At 39.7% G+C, this 17,749-nt stretch overlaps 1 protein-coding gene across 2 annotated transcripts; it reads right to left on the reverse strand.

Annotated features, from left to right (window-relative positions):
- Positions 1 to 1,453: 1,453 nt before the first annotated feature.
- Positions 1,454 to 17,749, reverse strand: Tmem41b (transmembrane protein 41B). Of its 2 annotated transcripts, none has more exons than XM_028768118.1 (7): positions 17,433 to 17,749; positions 12,914 to 12,959; positions 11,226 to 11,354; positions 9,629 to 9,722; positions 8,484 to 8,588; positions 5,221 to 5,359; positions 1,454 to 2,996 (listed from the first exon to the last, which is right to left on the reverse strand). In XM_028768118.1, exons 1-7 carry the CDS (start codon positions 17,551 to 17,553, stop codon positions 2,827 to 2,829), a joined length of 804 nt encoding a protein of 267 aa, XP_028623951.1. In that variant the 5' UTR covers positions 17,554 to 17,749; the 3' UTR covers positions 1,454 to 2,826. The 2 variants fall into 2 exon arrangements, with proteins under 2 accessions (XP_028623951.1, XP_028623950.1); XM_028768117.1 differs by having other exon boundaries at positions 12,914 to 13,031.

Genomic DNA, 17,749 nt, shown 5'->3' on the forward strand with positions numbered 1-17,749 from the left:
TCCCAGCACTTGGCAGGCAGATACTGTGAGTTAGACTCCAACCTGGTCTACAAATTAAGTCCAGGATGGCCAGGGCTACAGGGAGACCCTGTCTTGAAAAAACAAACATCCCCAAACAACAACAATAATAATAACAATAATCAAAACAATTCTTTTCATCGAGATGTTTTAGTTTTTTTTATTTTTTATTTTTTTATTTTTTTGGTTTTTTTTCGAGAGAGATGTTTTTAAAAATGTACTTTGATGAATTAAATCTGAAGCATGCATGACACTGAAGTTTCTCCAGTTTAAGCTATATTTTAGCTTACGTTATTTTATTAATCAATCTATTTGTTTAGGTTTTTTGAGACAGGGTTTCTCTGTGTAGCCCTGGCTGTAGCATAACTTGATCTGTAGAAAAGGTTGCCCTCAAACTCAGAGATTCACCTGCCTCTGCCTCCCAAATGCTGGGACTAAAGGCGTGCGCCACTGTCACCACGAAGCTAGTTTACATTTATTAAGATCGTAGGTATATTACATTCAAAGTAACAAAGCTCCTGGAAATACAATCAGAAACTAAGAAGGACATTGTCTCTCTTAGTGTGTGGACTACATAGTTAGCCTGCTTGCCTTTCCATTACAATAGAATGTCCTGTTGGGACTACTAGAAAATCTTTTGTGGCTGTGGTCAAGCCTCAGTCCTAGTGTGTCCTGGAATCGATTTCTGGCACCAAAGATAAGATTAGACTACTTACATTTGGCATTATGTCAAATTTGTGCTCCACGAACACAGGTGACATACAGGTGATTGTGGAGTACAATCCACTGCTGAGGGCAATCCAAGCTGTCTACAAGCTCCTTATCCTTCTGCTTTAGCCTTCCAAGCACTGGGCATTAATTAGTCATAATGCTAGGTCCAAGTTCTTTCTTGACAGTAAAGGGTAAAATGTTAAAACAATGGTTACTCTCTACTGGGAGAAGAAAATATATCCAACTAATGTGGTAACTCCTGTTGAATGTAGGAAAAAATATAGCAAGGGGAAAGGGTTCATGCACTAGACGATGGAGAGAATACTCTCGGCATAGAGTTAAGCATCATAACAAACCAAAAAAAAAACAGCAGGGTTTCCCCAAAATCTAAGCTTTAAAGGCCCAATAAAAATTTGTATGAATTAATATATATACATGTATTTTTTGAGACGGGTTCTTATATAGCCCAGGTTGTTGCATCAAACTCACTATGTAGCCAAAGTTAACCCTGAACCTCTACTTCCGAAGTCATGGGATTGCAAGCATGTCACATGCCCAGCTTCGATGAGATATATATATATTAGCAAACTTCGTCCCAAACAGCTGTGTTTAACTCACTTGTAAAAATAACAAAAACTTCATCACTCAGTCTCTGGTCAATAAGAAAGAAAACTTTGCTAGACATAACAATTTCACACAAAAGGACACAAGACAGACTACAATATTGATCAGTATTATTTTCCTTGTATTTGTAATATTTCCACATGTTAATACTGTGGCAGAAAAGGATTACTCCATATTTTGCAGGAGAAACAGGCTTTGAGATGATCAGACTTTGAACAATAAAAACACAAGGACTTCCCATTCCACTAAAGCAATTGTTCAACATACCAACTGGGATTTTATTGCTTTAGATGGTTCTGTCCTGGCATGGAACAAGAGACATACCTAAGCAGCCAAAGGGAGTCTCCTCTAAGAATGGTGGAGACACTGATCACTATGTCAAGGCGAGAGGGTACAAGCTTTACCATTGGGAAAGTGTACTAATCAAGTGCTGCCCCAAAGATCATCAGGAAAGGCAACAAAAGCCATTGCAGAGGTATCATGCACAAAAAGTAATTGCAATATGTTCTTTAATGAGCAGACAAAACTATGAGGCAAATTTTACAGTCATTGGAACAAATAAACTAGATTTATTCACTAATGTCCTACTGTCAGTTGTTTCAGTATAAAATAATTAATGTCTAAAAAGTATATGCTTCGAGTATTTACTTTTAGAGCCCCCTTTGAGATAATAAAGACACTGTAACAAAATATCATTATCTTAATATACATTATCAACACCAATATGATACAGATATATAATTCTCCTTTTCTATATGTATGGTGGAAATACTGTAAAACCTAGAAAAAAAGGATGAAAACAGACTGGCCAGAATTCAAATTATCAGACTAATCCATGATACAAATTTCTAAGGAAAACTTAAATAACCCATCCTTGCTACATTTACTGGCCTATGGAAAGTGCTGTCTGAAAAGAGAAAGAAAATGAAAAACTCATTTTTGCTTCAAGTATTTGGTTTGTGCTCTGAATTTTTATTTTATTTAATTTCACTGCTCCTTATTTTACTTTAATACAGGGTATCTTGTGACAGTCACAAACTAGCAATACTCTGGCCTTAGTCTCCTGAGCAGCTGGGGTTATAAGCATGTTCCACTGTACCTGAGTTCACTATCTTAGTCATTAGTCAGACATAAAAGAGAAAAACACTTTAAATGAATCATTTAGAGTAAGAATTCCAAACCAAGCCATTATGAATGACGTCTCAGAGCCAATCCTGGAACAGTGACTTGTAAGGTGTCTCTCACAGGTCAGATGTAGATGACAGCACTTCTCATAGCATACTAACTTCTGGTCTCCCTTGCCACATATGTGCATTATATCTCACAGGATATAATTTTTTACTTTATAAATCCTTCTTCCAGTTACTGAAGAGGTGATTTCCAAACATAAAATGAATACACCTGCTAATCCTGAGATGGTGATGGCAGTGGTGGCAGGAGTGATGGTGGTGGTAAACAGAAAGCCATGATTTTTCACTCAAACTTCTGCTTTAGTTTTTTTTGGAAGATGGCTGGCAGAATAGAAAGAAGAGCCAAAATCATCAGAATAAATACCGAATTCCAGGAAACAGCTTCCCCAGCTGTTGTAAGCTGATACAGAGTTGTTCCTGCCTTGATTGCTACAAAAGAGGGAGGTGCAACACCTAAAATTAAAAACAAACAAACAAACAGTGAGTGAGTGAGGAGCAGTAGCAGCCTGTCAAATAGAGGAGAAATCACCTTTTCAAATGTTTTGTGCACAAGTATGTAGTGCACCATGTGCATGCAGTGCCAACAGACGCCAGAAGAGGTCATCAGATCTTTAGAACTAGAGCTACAAACAGGTGTAAGTCTACATGTGAGAACTGACCTCTGAACCATCTCCCAGACCTCCAAATCATATTTAAGAAATTTAAATTTCTGTGTGCATAAAATGTCTTTCAGGTACTCAGCTATTTGCAATCTGAAGAAAGGATTAAGAATTTAAAGCAGGTACTTAGCATACAAGGGGCAGTGATCAATCCCAGGACACACCAGCATTCACATGGATTACACTTTGAAATGATAAAGTTATCTGACACACAGATAACATGGAATACAATATGTAACATGGAAGTACAATTTGTTACTCTTCCTCATACCCTTACACGGCTCACCCAGTTCTACCAACAGCTGTGTGCTGGGTAAAATGAATTCTTTGGTACATGTAGCAAGATCAAATCTCTCCCTGTTGTCTCAATTTAAATTGAAATAATATTCAAAAGAACAAGGCAAGCCAGATGGTTCAGTGAGTCACCATTTGTTTTAGAAGACCAAGGACTTAAGTTTGATCCCTGGAACACACACAGAAGTAGAAAGAGAAGAAACCAGGCTGGATGTAGAAAAACACACTTTTAATCTCACAACTTGGGAGGCAGAGGCAGGAGGATCTCTGTGAATTTGAGGCCAGCCTTGTCAACATAGCAAGTTAATATTTTAAAAGTTAGTCTTGGGGCTACAAAGATGGCTCCACAATTAAGAGCACCAGCCATCCTTCCAGAAGACCTGGGTTTAATTTCCAACACCCACATGGCAGCTCACAACTGTCTATAACTCTAGTTCCAGGGGATCCAACATACATGCAGGCAAAACATCAATGTACTTAAAATTTTTTTAAAGTCATTTAAAAAGATACTTTAGGGGCTGGAGAGATGGCTCAGCAGTTAACAGCACTGACTGCTTCTCCAGAGGTCCTGAGTTCAATTCCCAGCAACCACATGGTACTTCGTAACCATCTGTAATAGGATCTGATGCCCTCTTCTGGTGTGTCTGAAGACAGTGACAGTGTATTCATATACATAAAATAAATAAATCTTTTTTTTTTTAAAGGTATTTTTAAAAAAGTAAGTCGGTCCTGTAATTCCAACTACTACAGGACAGCCAATGCAGGAAATCAAGCTTTGCCTAAGCAATTTGTCCCAGAGTAAAGAGTGAAAACAAACAACATGGCCAGGGGGTCTAACTCAATGGTATAGTGTGTGCCCAGCAAGCATGAAGCCCTGGGTTCAAGCCCACGTACTGCCAACGCCCTTGCCCCAGCCCACTACAGAAAACTAGGTTAAGAGATGTAACTCAAGCTGGGCAGTGGTGGCGCACACCTTTAATCCCAGCACTTGGGAGGCAGAGGCAGGTGGATTTCTGAGTTCGGTCTACAGAGTGAGTTCCAGGACAGCCAGGGCTACACAGAGAAACCCTGTCTCAAAAAACCAAAAAAAAAAAAAAAAAAAAAGTTCTTCTTGGGGACAGTGAAATCTGTGCAACAGAGAAAGTACTGTGTAAAAGTTATCTTTGGTCAGTCACTAGTCATCACCAGCAAATTCTCTAAAAGATCAGAGGACACCTGGAGCTTGGCCTGGGATGCTCATCAGGGAGCATGTAGTCTAGGCTCATAAAAAGAGCTTTCAGCCAATAAAACTCACGGCCTTGAGATCCTGACATCTCTGATCTAACTGGTTCCCATTGGCAAAGGAAGAAAGGGCTGCTGGGTCAGAGTTGGGATGGAAAAATATTCTCTTTGGGCTAAGGATGTGATTGGTGGTACAGACTGCTTAACATACAGGTCACCCCACCCATATCCATCTGAACCCTAGTATCACCAAACAAACAAAAAAAGGTAAAGGGGTTCTGCTTAATCTCACATTATTAAAATAATATCTAGTAGAAAGTGCTCATTCTTTAAAGAGATAGCACATTACAACACACTGAACAAGCTATGCATCTAGGCCAGGCTCTGTGCCCAAGAGTTATATATGGTACTGGTGATTTTGCAAACAGCAGGAAATCTAGGCCAGCTGGACAGTTGGACATGCACACAATGAGTTGTCACACAACATGAGTCAGAAGTCTTACCTAGAAAAGTTCCAATAAAAAACACTTTCAATGGTACATTTATCACAGGAGATGTAATATTAATAAACCAATTAGGCAGAAATGGTGTTATTCTCAAAAATATAATGTAGTTAATAAGATGTTCTCTATGACGCTCTACCTGTTGTAAGAAAAAAACCAGTATCAGTGAAGACCACTCTTCAAAGTTGTTTAATATAAAATACCTTAAGTTCTTACCACAGACATATCACAATTTACCCAAGAGAAAACAATGTATTTTCTGGGGATGTAGCTCAGTGGTATAGATTTTGCTTACCACATGCAAGACCAAGGATTAGGGGCTGGAGAAATGGCAAGATTAAATACCGATTACCTGTATTTCCGCATTACTAGCAAAATCACTTATACAAAACAGTTATTCCAAAGAAAAATGTGTATGTAAATCTAATACTTAGTACACATGTAACAAAAGTGTCACTGGATTGAAAGTCTAAACTGAAAGTCTAGCCAGAGATTTCAGATGTTTTACAAATAAATGATCACAAACTAAAATATAAAATGTCCTTCTCCAAAACAAGAAGTTGAAGCAGGATGATCTCTATATTTCCTTTGAAGTGTAATTATTTCTTCTGATCCTTTTGTTTTTATTTTTTGAAGACAGGGTTTCTCTGTATAGCCCTGGCTGTCCTGGAACTCACAGCCTGGCTTCTGATCTTTTTATAAAAATAGAATTCTCCCCATTATGGTTTAAAAGTAAAAGAGCCCCCATCAACTATAACATATGTTGAAGCCTGGGTCTCTACTTGCTGGAGCTAGTAAAAGTGACAGAAACTGGGAGGAGGGGGTCAGCTGCAAGAAGTAGGTTATTGAAGGGTGTTCTTGGAGTAGGTAGGATCTTGTTGGGTTCCTCTTTGCTATGAGATGAACAGACTCTGCCACAAACACCCACTGCCCTAATATTTTGTCCTACTAGTAGCCTAAAAATGAGCAGAGCTAGGGACTACAAACTGAAACCATGCAGAAAAATCATGTTTATATTTTTTTCCAGCATTTGTTACAATAATAAAGGGTCTAATAAAATCAAAGATTATGGTAGTAGCATTTTTCTGTGTAGAGTATATGAATCATTGCTAGTCTTAAACAAGACAGCTTTTCCTATTGAAATGCCTGGCAGCAGTAAGCTGAAAGTTCTTCAGTCAGACATTGACAATTTGCTACATTCACACAACACATGAAGTGGCTAATTTTGGAATGCCTTCACAGTGACATTAAATCTTCTGCCAACTGAGTTTACCAAAATTAAAAAGAAAAAAAGAGACAGGAGGAGCTTGAATTCAAGGTCAGCACAGGCTACATGACACCCTGTCTCAAAAACAGTAAAATCAGTGGGGCTAAAGCAACAGCTTGGTTGTCAAGAGCACCTGATGTTCGTCCAGGGGACCTGCTCTCACATTCCAACACCCATAGGAGGATCATAACTCCCTGTATCTCCAGTTCCAGGGGTCTGACTCTATTCTGTCCTCTATAAACATCAACACACACACATGACACACGCATACAAGTAAATTAAAAAACAATTGGAAATAAAATTTAAAACTAAAGTAAAATTGCCAGCAGGGTGACACGCTCCATTAATCCGAGCACTCGGGAAGCAAAGGCAGGCAGATGTCTGTGAGTTCCTTGTCAAAGTTACATAAGAGACCCTGTCTCAAAACAAACAAACAAATGAAGGCAGAGCGCTGAGGGTGCAGCTCAGTGACAGAGCACTGTGCTTTGTACAAGCAGGGGCCTGGATCCTTAGCACACATCAAGGAAGAGCAAGAGGGAGAAAAAGAAAAAAGAACATAATAATAACAAGCATGAACATCATTTTTGCATCCCAATGATACTATTTTTGTCAAAATTATTATGAATGAATGAATTTCATACATCAATTACCTAATGTATGGTCGAGCACCAGCCCGATCCAGTGGGATATATTAAGAAAAAAGACAAAGAGGTGGTGATTGACGAACACCTTAAATCCCAGCATTCAGGGAGCAGAGGCAGGAGGATCTTTGTGAGTTTGAGACCAGTTTGATCTACAGAGCGAGTTCCATGGCTACATGGAGAAACTGTCTCAACCCACCCTGCTACTCCCAAAAAAAGAGAGAAAAGGGACATGTAACATGTAACTTGAGAATGTGTTGGAAAGTGAGTCTCCAGGGGACTAAAGGGAGGAAACGAAGTGGATAGGATCAAAATACATCGTATCCACATGAAATACCATATGGAAAGGTCATCACAAAAAATATAAACTGGGCCACTGTAAATCTGGTCACAAGCTCATGGCTAGAGAGATCATAGACACTAATATGTTATCAAAGCCTTCTAAATCTGTATGTTTATACATGTAGGTTAGTGCTACTCTCAAAAACCAAACCCTAAGTGGTTTTTTTGTTTTGTTTCGTTTTTTTTGTGGTGGGGAGCAATGCATAGTCATAACTGGCCAAAGTGCTGGCATTAAGTTCTCAGATCTAAATGGGTCTCAGGGAAGATCACAGAAGAGGAAAGAATTTAAGAGCTAGAGGATGGGAGGAATTCTGTGAACTGATATCCGGACATTACATGGCCACTGCACTCATGAATGAGAGCACCTATGGCTACTTGTCCAAGATTAAGCAAGCAAACCTTCCAGCACACATGGAGAGGGGCTTATGAGGCTCTGCCACCAGCGAGGAAGCTAGTGGGAGCTAGTGGCTGTTATCAGAGTGAGGGGTCACTTTTCTGAGGTGGTAGGTTGCTCATCTTCTCATTCAGTTGAGGACCAGTCCTTGAAATGGTGCTGACCACTCTCAGGGTGGGTCTTCCCATCTCATATAACCCAACTAAGTAAGAAAAGCCCACGGATCAACCCAATCTAGACTATTTGTCACTTGATTTTCTCTTCCAGCTTATTCTACTTTGTGTCGAGTCAGCAATTAAAACTAACCATCACGTTTTAAAATAAACTTCTTGTTGGAGTGGTGGCTCAAACCTTTAATTCTTCTACTCCAGAGGCAGAGCCAGGCAGATTTGAATCTGAGACTAGCCTAGTCTACAAACTGAGTTCTAGGCCAGCCAAAGCTACATAGTGAGACCTGTAACAAAAAAAATACTTAAAATAAGACGTGTGTGAATATAATCAAAATACACTGTATAAAATTCTCAAATAACCTTTTTTAAAAAAATTTCTTATAACATTTTTTTTTTAATGATGACAAAATCAAAGATCCACAAAGAAACAAACTAAAGTTTACAGCTACCTGCTGCGACCATTTCACTGCCTTATCTGTTAGGTATTTGTATACAACGGGTCTTCCAACCAAGTAGGAGAGCATGTAGCAGAATGAGGCACCAAGTCCAGAGCACTGGAAAACAAGAAGTCACATGCATCATTTGTATTTTCCCATCTTATTCCTGTAGATGCATTTACTTAACTTGTCTCTTTTAGACCCAAGCAAGGTAGTCCATATACTATTTCTTATTTAGAGAATAAAAACTGGGGCTAGAGAGATGGCTCAGTAGTTAAGAGCACTGACTGCTCTTCCAGAAGTCCTGAGTTCAACTCCCAGCAACCATATGGTGGCTCACAACCATCTGTAATTGGATTTGATGCCCTCTTCTGGTGTGTCTGAAGTCAGCTCCATCATACTCACATACACTAAGTAGATAGATAGATAGATTAGATTAGATTAGATTAGATAGATAGATAGATAGATAGATGATAAATCTTTACAAAAAAAAAGAATAAAAACCCATTTGATCTGTCCTTTCTCAAACTAACTCAAACAAGATCAGTGAAAATAAATTGGCACCTGAGATTAAACTTTTTTTTTTAATTTTTTTTTTTTTAGGTTTATTTATTTCATATATGTGAGTATACTGTAGCTGTCTTCAGACACACCAGAAGAGAGCATCGGATCCCATTACAGAGGATTGTGAGTCACCATGTAGTTGCTGGGAGTTGAACTTAGGACCTCTGGAAGAGCAGTCAGTGCTTTTAATCGCTGAGCCATCTCTTCAGCCCGAGATTAAACTTTTGACCATATCCAGTAATTACTGCTGGCCTTCAGCTTAAGGAGCTGTTCGTTCCCACCCTCTACTATAGCCATGCATAAAGACACTACTCCCAGACTAGGGACTCACTGAGTCCACACATACGCTTCAGTCCATCTGACCTACAAAGTACAACAGGAAAGAAGGGCTATGTAACCACAAGTAAGTCTATAGTACCCTCATTCTAGGAAAAGCAAACTCTTCAGAGCTCCTTATGAGACTGAACAGAAATAAATTAACATTAGCATCTTGAAAACTGACGAGATGAGACTGCCTGGCAGAGCTCAGCTGCCATTAGCATCCCCAATGCTCTACTTATTTTCATGTCTCCACATTCATTTCACATACTTACCAAACAAACAAGGAATAAGGCTAGTGGGAAGGGATAAAGAAACCCGGAGAGAATACTGAGGAATATGGAACCTGGGATAGCAAACGTTTGCAAACTGTTAACTTTTAAGTTAAGGATTAAGACATAATGATGTGTTAGTTTTACAACATAAAGTTGACATTCAAAGAAAATTATAATACAGAACCTGTGTTAAGAACCCCAGAGTAATTTTACGTAGTATTATTTCCTTGTGTTGTGTTGGACTGAACCCTGTCCCATGAGGGCAGGTGGGTTTTTCTACTTGTAGTATCACAGCTGCACTAAAATTAGTTGTATATTGTGGAGATTCTCGTTATTTTGTTTTGAGGATTAGTAATACCCAACTTACAGTAAAGGATAATGTAAAATCATAATCAAATGTCTAAAAAGTATGTAAGTTGTCAGCCAGATGCCTCTAGCTCCAAGCTAGATACCCATGAACAAATGACGCAAAATGCAGTAAGCAAATAAATACAACATTGGTAAGATTATGCTAAGAGGAAATCTAGAACAAACATCCCCAACAGGCACCAGGCAGGGACAAATTGGGTGGCTCAGTCAGAAAAAAAGTCTTCAGTACAGTCTCTTTGTTTTGTTTTGTTAAGACATTCTCATTTTGTAGCCCCTGGCTGCTCTGGAACTTTCTTTGTAGACCAGGTTAGACTCAAACTCAGAGATCCACCTGCCTCAGCCCCCCTAGTGCTAAGATTAAAAGCACACTAGTAAGTGCTAATGAAGACTGGCTGATTAACTATGCTGTTATATTCTCCCATTGTTCCAGCTTAGTAATACTTTTTTAATACTCAAAACATAAGACACGAACTTAGCATAAACTTACTATTCTTAAAAAACTGGTCAAATGAATGAATACTAGAATTAAAATACAAAACTTTAAAAATTATAGCCCCCCCCCCAAAAAAAAGAATAAAATAAAGGGGCTGGAGATATGGCTCAGTGGTTGAGAGTGCGAGCTGTTCTTCCAGAGGACCTGGGTTCAATTCCCAGCACCTATAACATGTATGAGGTAAATTCAAAAGACTAGGGGTTCATTGTCATTATTGGCCACATAGCAAGGTTAAGAGCAGCCTGGGTTATATGTGACTGTTTTTCTCTAAGTAACAGGCTAGCCTTGAACTCGCAGAGAACCATTCGACTCTGCCTCTGGAGTGCTGGCTGGCATTAAATGAGTTATAATGTTTGAGAGCTGAAGAATTAGAGTTCCAAGCTAGAAAAGGCTACACTGTGAGACTCTGTCTTAAAAAACAAAACAAACCCCACTTTATTTTAAACATTAAATTAAATTAATTTACTTGGGTGTGTATGTGTAAGGGCATGAGTGACATGTGGAGGTCAGAGGACAATGTTTAAGAGCAGGTCCTCTCCTTCTACCATGTGATCCTTGGCATCAAATCCAGGACATCATGCTTGCTTTACCAGCAGGTGCCTTTACCTAAAGACATCTTACTGCCCCTTGCATTAACATTTTGAAAGGAAAACAGTCATCACTTCTAACTACACAGTAGACCTTTGAAAACTTTTTTTGAACAAACTAGAAAACATTATCCAGATAAAAGGATACAAAATATAGGTAGCAAAATAAGCAACCAATACTTGTACATAAAAGGTGTCCTTATATTTGGAGAGAACTTTTCCTAGAGCCTTGGCATCATCCATATCTCTCGGAACCCTCATATTCACCCTTTCTTCCCTAAAGAAAAAAAATAATGTAAAAAAATTTAAAAACAAGAGTTTCATGATAAAGTCAAAGTCAAAATAATGCAATGCCATTGATCTGTAATAAGGACAAATTCACATTTTGTAGTCTCAACAGTCTAAGCAAATACAAATTAAAGTTCAAAATAATACAAATCAAATATTAAATACATCTCTTTTAATATTGGCTTAAATTTTAAATTAAACATTAAGAAATTAACCATGAATATTAACATATTAAAAACATATTTAACATTATTTTGAATATTTTTTTCTAAAGTCAATAATCATTTATAATGAGAATTAGAAACTTTTTTGAAATCACGCTTTACAGAAAAAAGATATCCCAGGTCAAAATGATGAAAGCTACCCTACCTCCTTTCCTCTTTTTGAAACAGATTCATTAGGTAGTCTTGGCTGGTTTGGAATTCCCCATGTAGACCTGGCTGGTCTCAAACACATAGTTGAAATTTTTCTCTTTTTTCAAGACAGAGTTTCTCTATGTAATAGCCAGGATTGTCTTAGAACTCTTTACACTAGGGTTGCCTCATGTCTGCCTCCCAAGTGCTGGGATCAAAGTCAAATCCAGATATCCTGTGTTATTGTGAGAAAGAGGTGACTACTGGGTGGAGGATGTGGGAAGGGCTGAGGGTCAAAGTGGGTGGGGGTGGAGGTGTATGTGTGCTCTCCTCAGCCATGTTTTAAACTCTTTCAGATCTAGCAGTGGGGAGAGAGAGGGCTTCAATTCAGAGGAATGCTGGATTAAAGGTGTGTGCTGCCAAACCCTGGTAAAAGAACTTTTCATTTGGGAACTAGTTCCATGAAAGCCTTCCAAAAAGAAAGTCAAGGCAATCCTTGGATGTGGACTATTAGCCTTTCCTCTGTAGACCAGGTTAGTTTCAACTCGGAGACACACCCTCCTCCTCCTCTGCCCCTGGAGTGGTGAAATTAAAGGTATACATCACCACTATTTTCCTACCCCCACCTTTAGATTTATTTATCTTATATATATATGAAAACACTGTCACTTTCACACTAGAAGCAGGCATCGGATCCCATTACAGATGGTTGTGAGTAACCATGTAGTTGCTGGGAACTGAACTCAGGACCTCTAGAAGAACAGCAGTGCTCTTAACTGCACAGTCAATTCTCCAGCTCCTCCTATCCTAGTCTTAAAGAAATGAAGAGATGTATCTGCTGTAGTCTGCTTGATTAACATACAGGAACTCTGGACCAAAACCTGGGGTGGTAGACCCACTTGTAATCTCAGACTAGGGAGGCAGAAACAGCAGAACTACAAATTCAAGGTCATTCTTGGTGAAACCAGGAATTTAAGTAAAAAAGGAGCTAAGAGAATCTTTGTATAATACAATGGGCAGGAAGGCAAGAAGGAAGTCAACCAGGAAATCTGAACAGAGCTTATGGACTTGCTATATGGGTGAGAGCTAGTACACAAGCATCCTAATAGTTCTGTTGCTAAAGGAGATTTAGCTTTTAACTTATGTCATCTCTAAAACATCTAGACATTTTCAGTTTCTTTTGTGATATACTTACTCACTAAGCTGAGGAAAATTTTTATATACCAAAAACATAACAAAAGCTGCACATGAAAAAATGGACAGCAGTATGAGGAGTGATGTTCTTGCTGATCCAGCTTCTGCACAAGGCTTCTCTGAAATAAACAAGTATACATTAACAGTGTGGATGTCTATGATTCAGTGATGCTCCTGCGTAATTCAATTAAACCTAAATGCCAGCATGCAATCCACTTAGTTCTAAGTCTTTTAAAAACTTCCATGTGAACTTGTACTATGCAACTCTGCCAGACACATGTGCTTTTAGCTCTTGTAGCCACCATGCCTGCACTTGAAATGCATTAGCTTCTAGATCTTTCTGAATATTATCATCATATTCATTAATATTATTAAGGAATAAATATTATCACACTTGTTATCTCCATATCTGCCTTTCTAACTTTCTCCCAGGTCAAAGGTACTGCCTGAGAAAGAATCACGATTCACCAGCCTACAAGTCATATATACTTTCCCTCCTTCACTATGGACTATCTATCAGTGACACACAGGAATCCTGTCGTAACACTCTCTAAAATGATTAATAAGGTTTTTTTTTTGTTTTTGCTTTTGTTTTTTGTTTTGTTTTTGTTTTTTGTTTTTTCGAGACAGGGTTTCTCTGTGCAGCCCTGGCTGTCCTGAACTCACTCTGTAGACCAGGCTGCCCCCGAACTCAGAAATTCGCCTGCCTCTGGCTCCCAAGTGCTGGGATTAAAGGCGTGCGCCACCACCGCCCGGCTAATAAGTTCTTTCAAGACTTTAATTCTACATTTCTCCTCATTAACCAAGGCCCTTGACTCCTACTAGTGAACTCCCTTTTCTATTCCTAGAAATGTTTACAAAAATCAACGTCCTTTGTCTTATCTTTATATTAAATGTTAACAGATTTCCTTCTAGATATTACTCTGTAAATTGTTTCCATTTATTGACATCTTTAATTTTTGCCTCTTGTAAGCACCTTTTTCCTAATTTCTATATACAGTTTCATCACTCAGGAGGCAGAAGCAAATGTAAGTCTGAAGCCAGCCTGGTCCACAGGGTGAGTTCAAGTTCAGTCAGTGAAACACAGTAAGAAAATAGCTAGAGCGTCAAAACATTAAAAAATTAACCATATTGTACCTCTACATTTTCTGTTTTTTGAGATGGTTTCAAGTGGACAAGGCTGGCCTGCAACTCAAAAATGTAATCAAAGGTGACCTTTGAACTTATCTCCCTGTATCTAATGCATGTATAATACAAAATACACCCTGAAATAAGAAAAAAGAGCAAAGAGGGAAAAAAAAGCAAAAACCCAAAATCTCACATACCCAAAAGGCCATTGATGGTGGCCTGTCTGCAATCGTAGACAGGACCATTGCCAAAAGATGGAAAGCAGTCTGGTCCACACAGTGAGTTCTAGACTTGGTCTATGTAATAAGACTCTTTCTCATACAGACAAAAAAGTGTTATGGCCTGCTATATTGGGGCCCACTCTTGGGATCTCAGTTCTCAGAAGCTGAGGAAATAGGATCTTCCAGGTCAGGTCCAGATACACAGAGACTATCTTAAAAACAAATAAAAACCACTCACTAAAGTGCTATAGAATTTGTAAGAAGATTCTATCAGAAAGTACTTTTCAGAGCCAGGCAGTGATGGCGCACGCCTTTAGTCCCGGCACTTGGAAGGCAGAGACAGGCAGACTTCTGAGTTCGAGGCCAGCCTGGTCTACAGAGTGAGTTCCAGGACAGCCAGGGCTATACAAAGAAACCCTGTCTCAAAAAAATAAAAATAAATAAACAAACAAATAAATAAATAAATAAAGGAAAAGGCAGAAGTGGGAAAAAGAATTAAGTCATTAATAAACAAGATGAATTTTTTAAAAAGCATTGTTTTGCCTAATATAATCTAACACCATGCCAAACAGACTATCCTAATCTACCACCCAACATTGCTGACAAACTTGCCTCTTTACTGACACACATAAAGGGTGTCACTAACCTTCAAGCCTACTGTTTCCCCTAGCTCCACATCCCCTTATCCTTCACTTCTCTATACCCCATTTCTTCCAGAGGGCACAGCTGTACATCTCTATCCTTTGGCTTATGTGTGTGTAGTTTTCAAGACATTTGATAAAAGAAACCACCATAAAGGCACTCTGGAAGTTTTAGGGTGGTATTAATAATAATATTATTATTATTATTATTATTATTATAAGTCTAAGGGGGAACAACAAAAAACAAACCCACACAACCTAAGACCATCTCAAGCAATACGACAATTATTTAGCTACACAGTGTATTCCAAAATACAAATACCTAATGAGAGGCAAACTAGAGTACAACAGACATTAAAATTAGCTAAAAATACATTTCCACTGTGTATTATTTTTTAAAAAGATTTTATTTGTGTGGGGGTGGGAGTGAGTGCAGGTCACCCAGAAGATGGTCCTAGATTCCCTGAAACTGGAGTTATAGATTGTGATGAGCTGGCGTGCATGTTGGGAATTGAACCAGGTCTTCTCCAAGAGCAGCCAGTATGCTTAACCACTGAGGCTTTCCAGCTAACCATCTCACCACTAACCATCTTTCCAGCCTCTCCACTACATAGTCTTATAAGACCACCCATTGGCCTTTGCTAGCAATGGAAGACAGCAGTGAGCTACAAACAATTTAATGGCTATTTGTTCTAATCACTTCAGATATCTGAGTTTCAAAAGCATAGAAAAGGATGCAATCATTACAGTTGCTGAAAAGCAATGAATAATACTATCCCATTACAAAATCAAAGCACTCACATTTCCCCCTTAAAACTATATTTAAGCGGCTAGAGAGATAGCTCAGTGGTTAAGAGCACTGACTGCTCTTCCAGAGGTCCTGAGTTCAATTCCCAGCGACCATATCGTGGCTCACAACAATCTGTGATGGGATCTGATGCCCTTTTCTGGTATGTCTGAAAAGAGCAATGGTGTACTCACAGACATAAAACGAACAAACAAACAAACATATCATTTTAAAAAATTATATTTAAAGAGTCAAGAAATTTCAGGTTATGTCGGGCGGTGGTGGCGCATGCCTTTAATCCCAGCACTTGGGAGGCAGAGGCAGGTGGATTTCTGAGTTCAAGAGTTGGAGGCTAGCCTGGTCTACAGAGTGAGTTCCAGGATAGACAGGACTACACAAAAAAACCCTGTCTCCAAAAACCAAAAAAAAAAAAAAAAGGAAATTTCAGGTTAGTGTACTAGGCTAAAACACATTATGAATGAGTCTCCTTATTCCTTAGTTACTTTGTTGGGTGTTTTTGTTGTTGTTTTGGGTTTTGGTTTATTTTGAGACAGAGTTTCTCCTTGTCCTGAAACTTTTTTGTAGACTGGGCTGACCTAGAACTCAATAGAGAGCCACCTGCCTCTGCCTCCAGAATAGTGGGATTAAAGGTATGTGCTACCATCTCATAGAAGCCAAGCTTAGCTGAACTGTTCTGTTTATACCATGCATTAGATAAGATAACAACTATTTTGGTTTTTAAATTCCCATACTTTTTCAAAGTTACAAATTCATTACTGTGGGTGGCCCACTCCTTGAATCTCAATACTCAGAAAATTAAGGCCGGTGGCTCTCTGCGTTCCAAATCACCTTGGTCTATAGAACGGTCAGGAAGAAAGAAAGAGAGAGGGAGGGAGGGAGGGAGGGGGGGGAAGGAGGAGGAGGAGGAGGAGGAGGAGGAGGAGGAGGAGGAGGAAGAACAAGGCGGCAGGCAGCGGGCCTGAGGTGGTAGTGCATGCCTTGGATCCTAGAACTTGGGAGGCCGAAGCTGATGAACGAATCTTTTTGCCTTAGAGACCAGCCCAGTCTACAGAGCAAGTTCCTCCAGTACAGACAGGGCTACACGGAGAAACTTGACTTGAAAACAAATCAAAGAAACAAATTTAAGTTACAAACCAGGGTACATGGAAACACAAGATCTGAAATTTTTGCTTTTTCGAGACAGGGTTTCTCTGTGTAGCCGTGGCTGCACAGGAATTCGCTAAGTAGACCAAGTTAGTACCGAACTTTCTTTCCTCTGCCTCCGGAGAGCCGGGATTAAAAGGATGTGCAACTACCACCCGGCTAGAATCTGACACTTTCAAGTGGCACCCGGAAGGGCAAGTCCTTGCTCTTAATCACAACCTTGGTTTGGCTTGTGACTCTACACAAGTCATGTAGCTGCATAACCCTCAGTATGTTCATCTGGAAAACAATGCAATGAAAGCTCAAGTCTCTTAAACACCTGTCTGGGTGGCCTGGTAACGAACCTGTCTATTTGATGTCACAAGAAGTCGGGGTCACTGTTTCCCTTAACTAAAATCTATTGAGAAAGAGTACCTACTAGAAATCTAGCCCTCTGTTGTGAGGGTTTTCTCGCCAAGTACATGACTCTCTTGCCGAGATCCTTAGAAGCTGAAAGGTCCCTTTTTCCCTGCGAGCGACCTGCACCATGGGATCCTAGTCTTTGGGGTAACCTCAGCTCCGGCCCGCAGGTCCACTCACCTTTCAGATGATCTTTGCTACCTGACGCGGCGGAACCCTGCGTCCTCACTGCCCGGTCCCCCGCTGGAGTCGAGTGAAGCATCTCGGTCTGCGATCGCTCGGCGACTCTGCCTTTCGCCATGGCTGCTGCGGGGGCCGCGAAGAGCTCCCAGTGGTGCCGCGCCCCCTTGAACGACTAATGCTCCTCCCGCAGCTTCCTTTCAACACCGAGGCGCGCGGCACAGCCACTTACCGCACGACCCCCTCACCTGAGACGACCTCGAAAACTTGACACTCAGCGGAGCCTTCCAGAGATGTCAGGTGAGGGCCCGCCCAGA

The sequence above is a fragment of the Grammomys surdaster genome, unplaced genomic scaffold (assembly GCF_004785775.1).
Source record: "Grammomys surdaster isolate TR1022 unplaced genomic scaffold, NIH_TR_1.0 184, whole genome shotgun sequence".
In the NCBI taxonomy this organism is placed as follows: Eukaryota; Metazoa; Chordata; class Mammalia; order Rodentia; family Muridae; genus Grammomys; species Grammomys surdaster.